General features: G+C 41.7%; 1 protein-coding gene across 1 annotated transcript; it reads right to left on the bottom strand.

The window, feature by feature from the left end:
* Positions 1-317: 317 nt before the first annotated feature.
* LOC101860253 lies at positions 318-869 on the bottom strand. Its single transcript, XM_005099973.1, has one exon. The coding sequence runs from the start codon at positions 867-869 to the stop codon at positions 318-320; it is 552 nt and encodes a 183-aa protein (XP_005100030.1).
* Positions 870-14,922: the final 14,053 nt, after the last annotated feature.

Below are 14,922 nucleotides of genomic sequence, written 5' to 3' on the forward strand. Positions count from 1 at the left end.
TGAGTCAGGTACAACAAATGAAGGGTATAAAGTATAAGAAGGAAAAAACAACAACAAATCAAGAGATGTCAGGTTTCGGACAATTTGAGTATGTATGACGAGAGTTGGAAAGTGACATGTGTTGGAAAGTGTTTCCACATCTCTTGGTCGTGTGTCCTATCTGAATGTCCAGGGCTTAACACCTGATGAGCCGGCCAATATCAGGCTTGAAAAATAAACTACACTTGTGGGGAAACGAAGGATGCCAAGCATTTCATTTCTACTTAAAATATCAAAAAGTCAAAAAGTGGCATTGCTTGTTTTTCCCTTTGTGCCCGTTACTTGACCTCCTTGTTGAGAAACGTGCTGGCAAACACTTGCTGGAACTTGGAACTCATCCTCAGATAGACGAACAAATTCACGCTAGAGTTGAGAGCTTCCAGTGACAACTGAACAGACCAGAGGAGTCGGTAGATGCCGCCATATTTCCCATCAAACCGGAAGTCCGGATTTATAACCGTGAAGAAGAGAAGGAAGGTCGGCGGCACGAAGCAAACGATATAGATAGCTGCGATAAAGGTCACCATTTTCACGACCTTTTCGTCTTGAGTCCCAACTCCTCCCGTTGTGGTAGAGTTAGCGCCCCTCACAGCCGTGGTCCGGCGCCATTTTTTTTTACTGTTGAGCTTAACGACGAGGACGATTGTACAGCAGATGACGAGTACAAAGGAGAAGCAGGATAAGGTAACTCCACTAAGCAGGAAGAGAATCGCCTCCAGCAGTTGTCTGTCCCCGGAGTAGGAGATGTGGAGTATTGTCGAGTTTCTCGAGGGATCGAAAGTCCAGACGAGTCGGTTTCCCAAGTAGAAGGGAACAAGGGAGATAATCATGAGGAGGTAGATGGAGGAGACGACGACCCTCGTCCTTTGAGGCGTGATGAGAGATTTCACCTTAAGAGGTGAGGCCACACAGAGGCACCGCTCAAACGTGAGGAAAGCCGTGATGAGACTGGTGGTCCGGACAAAGATGGCGTGTGGTGTGGCGCCGTTAAGTAGGTCATGTCGGCGGGGTCAAAGGGCAGCTGGGAGGTCAACAAGAGTGGGTTCTGGCAAATGCTCAACCATAACAGCGTCAGAAGGGAGCACAGATCAGATACTGCCAGGCCTAAAATAAAAGAAAAAATTGTGAAATTGTATTGTTTTAAGACAACTGTCAACACTATTAGGCTTTTAAAGAGGCAGGACCTCCGAGTTTAATGTCCTTCCATCTCCTAAAGGACCGAGCCGCGTGGCGAACTCGTGAAAAGTGCCTTTCCCAAGGATACAACGTGGGGCCGAGCAGATGCTCGAACCCTCGAACCGGCAATCTCACGATTACAAGTCCGGTAACCCTAACCACTAAGCCACCGACTCCACCAGGCCTGAAACAAGAGCCAGTACACAAAGTAGCTTACACAGCTGATGTGAAGTGCTTGTTTAGATCTATAGATTTAAGGTGGTTGCCCGGGGGGGGGGGGGGGGGGAGGGGGGGCTACACCACGAAAGTCCCGATTCGGCTCAAAGCTATGGATTTTAAGTTGTAGGCATTTTTAGATTCTCCAGCCTCTCTTACAACTATTCCATCGAATAAAAATCCCCTAAAGCCTTTTTTCTTCTCATACCGGGTATGTTTGTCACGCCCGATTCCTCAAAAAGACAATATCATTTTTTTAATGGCACGTTTTCTCGAAACGTGGTTTTTCTATATACATGTATTTTAATAAAAACTCTACCATTGTTCATCCAATCTTCATGAACTTTTCACAGAATGAAGAAAAGATATAATACTAAAATTTTGTGTGACGAATTCTATGTGTTATTATATGTAATAGTTTTTCGTTGGTGGTGGGTTTGTTTTTTTTCAAACGTGAATATTCCCTCGGGAAAAAATTCATTAAATTTTTTCTAGTACGTTTAAGAAAAAAACATCGTACAAAAATTGCAGATCTATAGTTTGATAAGATGCATGCAAAAAAACAAACAAACAACAACAACAGCCAAAAAAAACCCCATTATTTCCATGAAAAATAGGTGCGGTATTGTTTATGTAAAACATGTCAACAAAATCCAATATGGCTGCGGTATCCGTGGAAACGAAAAACGTTTTTCTTAATTTCTTTGTGGATTTTAAGACTCCTTATTATGCTTGTTGTATGTGTGAAATTCTGTAACACATGATCCCCTAATAAGCAGAATGCCTTATGGTGTAGCCCCCCCCCCCCCGGGTTTGAACCCTGACAGCGAGGAAAACATTTCTACTCTAAAGTTTTCTCTTTTCACCTCCTTACCTGCTCTCTATCTGTGTCCTGCCGTCTGCTTTAGTCTCCCCTTTCTGCCCCCCCCCCTTCCCCCTTTCTCTGGGCTCCTGAATCTTTCTGCAGTCTTTCTACTGCTACTTCTTGGCTCCCTCTCATTGTTGTCTTTCAGCCACATCCCTGATCTTATGGTAGGTTGTTTTTTTTGTGTTTTTTTAGCGGACGATAACCGTCGATCTTATGGTAGGTAACATCTACACCTAGCCTTCTCAGATGATGGTGAAATATCTCGGAGGCCCTGTGTGCAAGCTGCTGACTTTAAAGATCTCTTGGGGGGTCCTAAAATAGGCTTCAGCCGTCACCCGGGCAAAATTCAAAACTCTACCATTATACCAGACTAAAATTGTTTAATGTGCCCCGGGGGCTCATATGACCTGATGCAGTTGCGAGCGCCGTAAAACACTTACCAACATTTTTTTAAAGGCCTACAAATTGTGGCGACTTAGACTAGTGTACGATAATAATAATAATAATAATAATAATAATAATAATAATAATAATAATAATAATAATAATAATAAGGTTAATTGCATTAATTTGTATAGCGAATCTCCCCGCTCTACAGGCCAGGGGGGTGGGATCAAGAGAAAGTAGCAACCGATAGATAAATAAGGAGGGAGACAGAGGGAGAGAGAAAGAGAGAGAGATAGAAAGAGAGGGAGAGAGAGAGAGAGAGAAAGAGAGAGAGAGAGAGAGAGAGAGAGAGAGAGAGAGAGAGAGAGAGAGAGAGAAAATTTAATACAAAAAGAGCGAGTAAGCATAAGGTTTCCATCTTCTTTTTGTGTGCGTGTGTGTGTGTGTTTGTGTGTGTGTGTGTGTGTGTGTGTGTGTGTGTGTGTGTGTGTGTGTGTGTTTGCATGAATGTGTGTGTGTGCGTATGCGTGCGCGTGTGCGTGAGCGTGCATGTGTTGTTTGCTGTCTATATTTAACCCTTTCAATGCTGAGACGTCTATCTATGTTAATAAAGACAAGATAAAACGCGAATCTAATAGAGATTCAAACAAAACTATAATACACTTGACGTTGATTAAGAATATGCAACAGCATAAGAGGTAGTTTCATCTCCTAAACCCTTCCTTATAGGCCAATTTTTAAAAATATATTTATATTGCACCAGTTTTGGGTACCTCAAGCGAATGCATACACCTACACATCCTTGAAGAGATTAACCTTTTCAAATGGTAGGCTTTCAACTCACCCATCAGACTAATGTTGATGCTGTCCTGAAAACCTTGCTTGGCAAACACCACAATGTTGATGACGTTTGACGTCACGCCGAACAGACTGAGGAGTCCACAGATCACCACCGAGTTGGTCAGTTCAACGATGGTCAACATTTCCAGGCTAACTATGTCTACGTCTGCATACATGTTGGGGAGTGGTGCTGGTGCTGGTGCTGTGGTTAAGTCAGTGTTGTTGTTGTTGCTGTTGTTGTAGTAGTTTTGTGGAGAGTCATCCATGCTCTCAGTTCTCGCGATAGAAAACTGTGACATGAAAATATGATTGTCACTTAGGTCTTAATCTGCTACAATGGCTTGCTTGGAAAGTGTGTCGTCAATTTATATTTTCTCTTACTTATTTCTCTCTCTCTTTCTTTCTTTCTTTCTCTCTCTCTCTCTCTCTCTCTCTCTCTCTCTCTCTCTCTCCCCTCTCTGTCCCTCTCTCTTTTCTTTCTATCTATCTATTTATCTATCTATTTATCTATCTATCTATTTATCCATCTATCTATCTATCTATCAATCTATCTATCTATCTATCCATCTATCTATCTATCTCTCGCTATCTCTAGCTCTGTCTTACTCATTTTCCTCTCTCCCTCTGGATCTCTTCGCCCCCTCCCCGTTACGCCCAAGTGAAATATATCCAAATTCGACGCACCACTTATGCCTAGACTGGTAATTAATCCGACAACTAGGAGTAACCGCTTATTTACCTGTCTTCTCTCAGTTTCTTTTGTAAAAACTCATTTTTGGTCTTTTGTCAGTGGGAAAACCTTCTTTCTTGTAAAACAACAAAGCCGTCAAATCATACGTCGCGGGCAAAATTATATCAATCAGTGTGTGTCACAACTCTCGGATGTGGAGATATCGACTGGAAAACTACGAGACCCTGATTGTTTTCTGAGGTGTTTTTGTAAAAGTAGGTCTATAATATGTAATAGAATGTTAGCTTTTGTGGTGTAATAATTTGCATTCCGTAAGATGAGCCTGTGATCTTGACAGCACGTTATTTATTTGTCGACCGGTAAAGACTTGCGGCGTGTTTTTCCAGAAATCTCGACAGCCTCCTTCACGAGATCACACACACACACACACACACACACACACACACACACACACACACACACACACACATACACACACACACACAGAGAGAGAGAGAGAGAGAGAGAGAGAGAGAGAGAGAGAGAGAGAGAGAGAGAGAGAGAGAGAGAGAGAGAGGGACAGAGAGAAAGAGAGAACTAATCACAGATATTATCAATGTTGTTCATATCCCCGCATCATCTACCGACACCAACAATTTATCCGGTCTGAAAAAGTTACACACGTTTTATCACGGTTTTACGGTTCTTTGTGGACGTACATTTTTTTGGGTGAAAATGACAGGAATATTTTAGAATAAAAAACAAGAATTTCCACCCACCGGGGCTGACAAAGACCGTTGAGAAATAGTGATTTACATTAATATAATTACAATTATTTCTCAATCACGCAACTACGTGTAACTCTTCGCTGTATTTTTATTTATGAGTGACTTTTTGACTCTGAGAGTAATACAGCTTTGCGAAATTTGCCAACATAGCACCTAGGCGCTGATAATTAAAAAGAGCATCCCCCAATCCCCCCCCCAACCCCCTCTCCGACTAATATGAGTTAGCATAGAGTTGCGAAAATGTAAGTTTTAAAAGTTGAAAATTACGAGAATTCACATTGTAGTTAAATCACGAAGCCCAAAAAGAGTTTAATTGAGATCTCCTGGAATTCTTGAAATACTAGCTAAGAGTATTAAAATGTCATTGTGAAAGAATTACTGCTTACATTTTAATGTACTTATATCTCACAATTAGCACGAGGCAGGGGTAGGCCACGGGAAACATGGAGGAGATGCGTGGAAAGGGACATGAGAGAGATGAAGCTCCCTTGGAACGAGCTTGGAAGGATGGCCCAGGATAGAGATAAATGGAAGGAGCTTGTATGTGGCCTATACCCTGCCAGGGGTGAAAGGCCATGATTATGATGATGATATCTCATTTTAAAAAGAAGGCACCCAGTGGTGGGTCAATATTTTCCTCCAGGCATTATTAACTCGTGTGTTGGTGGGTCGTGTTGTTGTCTCAGCAAAGTGTCAGGGTACCCTGTCACAGAGACAAACAAAACTAGATCTAGATCTCGCACGAAAACCCCCCCAACAACAACCAAAAAAAACACACAAAAAACGTAAGTTTTGGTTCAACATGTGGGATGATGTAGCCGGAGAGTAATCCTGTAATCAAGCGACCATTGCACACGAGAGACAGTCATCTACGGGCACAACCTGCACATCGCTACATCGGCGCCGACACTCAACACTGTCGTATGTCAAAATTCAAGATTTTCAGGGGCGGCAAAAAACTGTTTTATTTCGCTCAGAACACGAACTTCCGAACAAAATGTTAAACTTCTCTAAATCCGTTGCTATTTTAAGGACAGGAGTGAGACTGGGACGGATCAACTGGCCTCATCAAGCCCTAAAACGCATATGATAATAATTGATTTCGAAATGTTGGTTTGCTACAAAGTACAATGACGACGATGACATGTTTCTAACGGTCGACTCATAGTTTACTGACTGGTTGACATTCCTAAGAAATAAACGCCAGGGACGAAGATAAACGAAAAAAAACAACCCAACTGCCAATTATGTCTCAGCTAGACAGGTGATTGTCCCGCAGGCGCACAGTGAGTCACACTAAAGTTTCTGCCCTGATTCCACGGTCTGCCTTCTCTGTCCGGTACAAAACGGTTTTTTTCGATTAAAGCATCGCAACTTTGAAGCTACTCAGACATTTCAACAGTTATAAACGGTCATTACTTGGAAACTGCCAATGCCATTGTCATCATTGCTAAGAATAACTACCCGCTTTGGAAAGATGTCAAAACTGAGATAAAGAAGGTACTCTTTAATTGTAGCGATTGTCTGTGTCCCCTGATACATCTCTACCTTCCCACCATCACGCGGACTGTGTCAACTAAACATATAATAATACATAAAGAATAATACATAAAAATATTTTGTATAGACCTTATCCCCACTCAAAAGCAAGCTCAACGTACGCGCTTTACATTCTATATCATTAGGTCAAGCGACCCTAAAATACCCCAAAGACATTCTCAACGTCCCTTGAAGCATACAGCTCAAGGGCCGATTAAACACTCAAGAACTAACAGACCGACTATATCATTTTGCAGTCAATAACCGAGTATGAATTCCCACCTGGGTGAAGTAAGGAACATTCGTGTAAAGTTTCTTTTCCAAAGACACATCGTCGGGACCATTAAGGGATTCGAACCCAGTCATGTGATTGCCCAACCACCTAACCACTAGGCCATCGACGACACACCTGAATACGCACGTATTCTCTACTCCATCATGCAATGAAATTAACCAGTTTGAGTACAGACAAAAAGACAAACTCTACAGGCGAGAATGGGTTAACTCTGATGTCGTCACCTCCCTCTGCCCAGTCGGCTGACCATGTACTCAGCGATGAGCTGTGGAAGATCGTGCAAGTGACCAATCCGATGGTCATCTGTAGGCTGGTCAGTGTGTTCAGGCTTGTGACAAACGTCATCAACACGGCGGTGTTTGCCGGACAAGGCTTCCAAGACAGCGTCAACATTAGCATAATGGATGAGTGGTCATTTGTTGTGGGTACACAGCGTGTGAGTATACAGTGTCATCTGATGGGCGAGTCGTCATTGGTTGTGAGTCAAGGCGCGTGAGTTTACAGTGCCATCTGATGAGTGAGTCGGCATTGGTTGTGAGTGCAAGGCGCGTGAGTATACAGTGCCATCTGATGAGTGAGTCGGCATTGGTTGTGAGTGCAAGGCGCGTGAGTATACAGTGTCATCTGATGGGTGAGTCGGCATTGGTTGTGAGTGCAAGGCGCGTGAGTATACAGTGTCATCTGATGGGTGAGTGGTCACTAAACATAGGTCTCTCACTGAACACAGGCCTCATTCAGTGTGGCTGCTCGCCTTTGGCGTTTAGGTTTAGTAAGAATTTTACAGCACTTACAACACAATAAGGTCATCTCAGTTTGCCGAAGAATAGATGTCTTACAAGAGTGTAACACACAGAAAACGGAGGAACAGAGATAAGGACGATAGATGGTTGATAGGAAAGAAGGAACAAACTACACCAGAGCACCCTCCAACCACCCACAGACACGCGCTATTACAAAGTATGATCAGCATGTCATCTAAACATTGATTGGTGGGTGGTTGGCGGGTGCTATTTTGTGGTGCGCTCCTTGTGTCCTATCAAGCTCTTATCGCCCTTATCTTTATCGCTCTTTTTCTTTTTATACGTCCTTAAGAGTGGGACCTGTTAATCTGCTGCGCTTGTATGACTTATTTATGTTGCAAGTGCCGTGAAACTCTTACTCTTACTTTTACTAAATCAAACACTTACAACTGCTGCTGACCGAAGTGTCTTGAGGCCATTCCCAAAGGTGGGATATTAACATGTTCTTATGCACAGGAGAATTGTAAATGGGCTGATTTATCAATGCCATGCTCATACTCTACCGGAACAACATAGGGGAAATTGTTGCTTTTTCTTTGCCCCATCCTTACTATCGTCATTTTTCTTCTATTTCTTGTGTATGTTTGTCACTCTCTTGTGAACTGCTATTTCCGGGGTGTATTCATAGTCGAAGTAGACGTTGTACTGTAGAGGCTGGAGATGTGAGCAGAGTAAGGCCACAACCATATTAACGCCCGACACGGACGGTCAGACCAGACCGTCGTCTGGCACAAAAAGAATGCGCACCGGCTCTTTAGTAATTGAAAGTAACAAAAAACGTTTTCGGCTACCATACTGACGCACGACGTCCTGCGTCGTTCCCGGTCAGACCATCTCCGATAATACGGGGTGCCCACTACGGCTAGATCAGGCCGATCGCCTGAGAAACTGGAAACAAACACGTTTGTTTTTGAGGCGATCGCGTCTGGCGATCGGCCCGATCGGCCGATCCCGTTCGTAATGGGCTCCCCGTAAACATGTTCTATCGAAGACGGTCCGTCGGGCGAGATGGGAAGTAATATTAATGATGTTATCTCTGCATAGTTGAGTCCCCTTTCCCGCCTCAATGGCAATACACAGAATTATAGCAGTTCTTGGTCAGCTCTGCATATAGATCTAGTAGTTCATTGAAACTGCTGTGTTTCATGCGAAATTGTTGTTAGAATTTTTCACTATCTTCAAACAACTGCGGAAACAAATTATGATGAAATTCACCTAGTGTATCACGCTTTCTTTGGATGGGATGCACTGAAAATCTTCTTGTCTTGGTTTTCCTTTTTGTCTGTGTCTCAAAAGCAACAACAACAACAACAATGTTATTCTTCTACCACACACAATATTTGCAAGACGGCGGTGTCTGACCGCCAAACTCCGGTGTTAATATGGTCAGCCGCACCCGACGGAAAACGGTGGGTCTGGTCTGACTGCCGTTATCGGGCGTTAATATGGTTCTACCCTAAACCTGATTCCGCGTTTGGACTTCTCTGTAGACATCCACAACTTGGCGCTCATATGACCTTAAGCAGTTGCAAGCTCCGTAAAACTTTGTTAAAACAAACAAAAGACTTTGTTTGTCTCCCCAGCCCCCCCCCCCTCCCCTCAAACGGCTGGCGGGGATTAGCCTGTGGTTGGGTATCTGCGAAAACCCTCTCCTCCTCACCTCTGACCCGCCCTTTGACCCCGTGGCCGCCTTGTTTATCACTGGCGTCGTATCCCACGTGATCTTTGCCAAAATCAGCAGCTTCATCACCTTCGAGATGCGTCTGTGCACTGTGCATCCCCTTGTCGCGTAAGGTCAAGGCCATCATCACCCCACTGAGGACGAAGATGGTCATCGTGTGTATCTACGTGTCAATGTTCACCCTCGCTGCTCCCTTCTATTGTGGGAACCCGCTGGGCTTGAGGTTCAATCCTTCCAGGAACAGATCGATACCGGGATAAAGATTCTGTATAACAAGATAGTTCACTCCTCTTATTGAACCAATTAAAAAGTGTTCTCAAAATCCAGTGGCGCCCTCTTCGAAAAAGCGCCCGCTTTGCGAACAGAGTTACCCTACTTGTGGGGAAAAAAATAAAAGTGAAACTAACAAGTTTTTGTCTAAATTGTAATTAAAATTTCAAAATAATCCCATTTAAAATGGTTACGCTGACCAAAATCCTTTTTAGGTGGAAGGGGCGACTGTTTTCTTCGTTTAATTTGGCTTTAAAACGACCGGCCAGAGGTCATCAAAATAAAATAAACCCAAAACTCTGTACTAAGCTGCTGCGCAAGGGTGTGCTATTCCTATTCTTTTTCTGGTGAAACGAAAGAGAGCTTCAAAACAAAAACTGCAGCGGCATTTGAATCAATGCGCGGACTTCCACGGACATTTTGGCCGAGTGAACTATCTTGTTATGTACAATCTTTGCTGAGAAGAAAGAACAGTTGGATCCGATAGCATTACTGACTCAGGGTGTTATTTTTACCACGATTTCCTTCGTCTCCGTGGTCTGCTGTACCTTCCTCATCATTCTCAAACTCAACAGCAAAACAAACTGGCGGCAGACTACACTAGTGCTTTAGGCGGGAATACACAGGAAGTGTGTGAGGTCAGGAATAAGAAGGTGGTTGAAATGCTGATCTACATTGCTGTGATTTTTATTGTCGGTGCGATACCTCCCACAATACTGTCACTTAACTAGTGATAACCTTTAAACCGGACTTCAGCATAGAAAGAGAAGACTTTTCTAGTCATTGTCCTTACTCACAGAAACTGTCAACACCAGTGAGAACATGTTGGGGCATCTGAATATGAGCTTTAAATACCGACAAGTATTTGAGAAAAATCTTCCATAAGACAATGGAAGCGAAGTAGCACTCCCACCACCGTGAGTAGGTGATCATTCTGTCAACATTGACAATACCAACCAGAGGTCCGATGGGTACAAAGGAAGAGGAAGGTCCAGGAAAAGATGGATAGATGGGGTTTCAGAGAAACATAAGTCAAGAACAACTTAACAATACAACAGACAAGAGAAAGACGTTTGCTTCTCCCCTCGACAGCATAAAAAGGAAATAACTAATCTTTGGGGGCCATTTTCTCACTAATTTTACCTCTGAAAACAGGTGACCCCCACCCCCTTCATTCTCAAATATTACGACTTGTATTCAAGATAAATGGATATTTTTTTCACCCAAATAAAGACAATGAACAAACTGTAAGATGATACAAATAACTCTACATGCCCAAATATTGACGAGAGCCTGATTCCACCATGCTGCCTCACATACAGCCTACATTTTTTGTTTTAGTTTTAGTGAAAGCCCAATGACACTTGCAACACAATAAGGTCATAATTATGTGCCGAATATTGGAGGTGTTACAAGAGAGTAACTAATTTTTTTTTAAAAGGAGGAAAGAGAGAGAAGGGGGATAGATTTTTTTTAAAAATAGGAAAGAAGAAGAGAACCACACCAGAGCAACAGCCAACCACCTACATATTTTTTGTAACACCGATAAAACAGAATGGCCGAAAAGAACAAACAGATGAAAGAATACAAAGAAAAAGGAGGGAAAAGACATTTTTTTTTTTTAAACTGTAGGCCCTATCTATAACAAGTAAAAGTGGAAGCAATCTGAATGTGTGGAAAATGAACTAAGATAACAACATTGTTTTAGCTCTCTGTCCGGAATTAAATACTTTTTTTTCACGACATTTTAAGAAACATAGCCGGACCTGTTCTAACAGCCACCTGTGTACCTGTAAAAACGACTGTTTCCCATTTCACCCTCGTGGAGGGGGGGCGGGGGTTGGTTCTCTTTTCTTTTTTTCGGGTTTTATTTGTTTGTTCGTCGTTGTTGTTGTTGTTGTTTTCGTTGAGGTTTTGTGTTTTGTTTTGTTTTTTTGTTTTTTGTTTTCTTTACTTAGGGGGGGGGTGACATTATAATAACACTGTGTAAGACAGCCACCTGTCCTCTAAGATGGCAATTTTTTCACAACATTAGGTGGTCGTCTTGGACCATTTCGATTGTAGCTATAAGCCTATTATTAGACCTACCAAATTAAGATTTGACACACTGTTCCTTCCGTAACACCAAGTCAGCGTTATTATTCATTTTTTAAACTGTAAATTAAGTTCCCTCCAAGTATAGTCCTTTTTTTTAAAATGTCAAATTTTAGATTCTCATTTGAAATAATGTTGATGAAATGAATCAACCATCTATAGACATAAATGTGAAATTTCTGAGCTTAATTCCGTCACATTAGAGCGTAACGTCAACTTTTGCGTCAAACTTCCTAGGAAAATGTTCTCTCCTGTTACCAACAGAAATCATAGAGCTGTGTTACTGGAGTAGGTTTTGGGGGGTTAATGCAATATATGTTGGTGAAACTAGTTCGATTCGTCAGGAAAATAATTTAAAAATCACTTTAGTTTTACAATCCACGCAAAATTATTTCGGATAAAAGTGCTAAATTTAAAAAATCAGTGAAAATTTTAGATTTTCAGTTTGTGATTCTCACTCTAAGATCAAACACATTGTTTTTGATGTTGTTGTTGTTGTTGTTGTTGTTGTTGTTGTTGTTGTTGTTGTTGTTGCTGTTGTTTTTTATAATGATGATGATGTTGTTGCTGTTGTTGTTGTTGTTGATGTTGTTGTTGTTGTGTCTAAAACAACAATGGTAAACAAAGACCTCCTCGTGTACACGAAACACAAGCTGTGGAGTCAATCTCAGTGAACTTGCTGAGATCTTGACTATCAGATCTGATGGTGTGGGGTGGTTGTCGGGTGCTCTGGTGTGGATTGCTTCTTCTTTCCTATTAAACATAATATCATCTTTATCTCCCCTCCTTTTTGTGTTTGTTTCTCTCTTGTAACACCTTTAATTTTCTGTACTAAAATGACCTTATTGTGTTGCAAGTGACGTAAAACACTTTCTAAAACTAAACTAAATAGACTTGTTGGTTCAGTGAACTTGCTGGGGTCTTGACCATTAGACTTGTTGGTTCATTCCTACAACTATCGAATTTCGCAACATGGCTGCTCACCGTTCAGACAAGAGTAAAGGGGAAACAACAGAAGATTCCCCATAGAGCTTTAGTCAAGTGTATGTGTAGTGTCCCCTGACTGAACACCTACAGTCCAACACTGTACGTGTGCGATAGATAGATAGATAGATAGATAGATAGATAGATAGATAGATAGATAGATAGATAGATAGATAGATAGATAGATAGATAGATAGATAGATAGATAGATAGATAGATAGATAGATAGATAGATAGATAGACACCACACATACACACATACACACACATACACACATACACACATTCATACACAAATAAACAAACAATACAATCAAAATATATTATTTACAAAAAATAAAAAAGAAGCAACTGGGAAACCAAAAAACACACATAGCATTTTATAGCACACACATAGCATTTTATAGCACACACATAGCATTTTATAGCAAAAAAGTGACTTTATTTCTTATCTTTTACTATACATAATTTTCTTTTAAAAAACCTTCCCTGTATATGTACACACAAACTCGTTAAAACAGGAACTCGTCTTTGCAGCCACACCCTGCTATCTACAATATCTACAATGCTCTTTGTTTGTGTGTCCGTAACTGTATCAGTCTGTCTGTTTGTCTGTCACTCTCTATCTATCTATCTATCTATCTATCTATCTATCTATCTATCTATCTATCTATCTATATATCTATCTATATATCTATCTATCTCCAAAACACACTCAAGAACTTATACACTGATGCATTTACAGACGCAGTATATACATACAAAGAACTGTGAAATCGTAAGGGATATTATTATTTGACAAAAGAAGAGTTTAACCACATTTAAACCAATGACTATAGTGACATTATCATTTTATGGACGAGAATAATTAAGCAACTTTATTTGTTATCTTTGGCAGTACAAAATGTGCATAAAACGTTCATCGTATGTACATGTGAGCTGGTGAAATCAGGAAAGTATTTTTGCACCTACACAAGAACTTACGCGCTGGTGCCCTTCCACAAAAAATTATATGTTATATACATATTATACACAAAAATTCACAATTAAACGCATGAACACGTATCGTGTATGGCAGTAATTCAAATGACTTTATTTCTTCACTCTAACTGTACAAAATTTGCATAAAAGCCTTCCCTGTATGTACACATGAACTCGTTAAGTCAGGAAAGCGTATTTGCACCTATGCAAGAACTTACGCGTTGGTGCCTATACAAATATATATTACGTTTTATGCCCAGAACTCTGAAACCAGAAGGTCTATTTTAGAAAAGAGGAGTTTATTTGCTACAAAAAAAAGTAAACGAATGAACACATATCGTGTATGACAGTTAATTAAATAACTTTATTTCTTCACTTTAACTGTACAAAAAGTGCATAAAAACGTTCCCTGTATGTACATGGGAACTCGTCAAAACTGGAACAAACTTTTGCAGCCACACCCTGTTATCTACCATCTCTCACAATGCTCTCTGTCTTTTTGTCCGCCCCCTTCCAACACCTTCCCCTCCTCCCGTATCTTTCTCTCTCTCCCTCTCTCCCCTTCTCTCTCTCTCTCTCTCTCTCTCTCTCTCTCTCTCTCTTTCTCTCTCTCTCTCTGTCTCTCTTTCTCTTTTGCTCTTTCACACACACACACACACACACACACACACACACACACACACACACACACACATAGGCGCTCTAATACACACCCACACATACTTTCTTTCTTCCCCCTCCCCCAACCTCTCTCTCTCACCCATACACACACATAGACACACATACTTTTTTCTACACGCCTGTCTCTCTCTCGAACACACATACATTTCCCCCACCCCTCTCGCAGCCACACACATACACACTCTCTCACACACATACACACACACACACACACTCATACACACACACACACACTCTCTCACACACATACACACACACACACACACTCATACACACACACACACAGACACATACACACACACTTTCTCGTCTCTCTCTCTCTCTCTCACACACACGCACATACACACACACTTTCTCCCCCCCCCCTCTCTCTCTCTCTCTCTCTCTCTCTCTCTCTCTCTCTCTCTCTCTCTCATTCTCTCTTAGTCTGATATACCAAAGCCCGAGGTCCATGGTGAAGAGACAGAGAACACAGGCATGGCCTGGTTGAAGCCAGCTGAGCCTTGTGGAGAATTCCGGTCAGGAAAAACGTTACCAGGAGATGGCCGCTCAGACTGACCCAACATCTGGAAGTTGTTGGAGAGAATGTCCAAGAATTGCTGAGTTGTACATT

The sequence above is a fragment of the Aplysia californica genome, unplaced genomic scaffold (genome assembly GCF_000002075.1).
Source record: "Aplysia californica isolate F4 #8 unplaced genomic scaffold, AplCal3.0 scaffold00231, whole genome shotgun sequence".
Classification (NCBI taxonomy): domain Eukaryota; kingdom Metazoa; phylum Mollusca; class Gastropoda; order Aplysiida; family Aplysiidae; genus Aplysia; species Aplysia californica.

Bases quoted from the DNA above. Each gene is read 5' to 3' on its own strand.
- LOC101860253 (XM_005099973.1), bottom strand. From the start codon at position 869: ATGATTATCTCCCTTGTTCCCTTCTACTTGGGAAACCGACTCGTCTGG.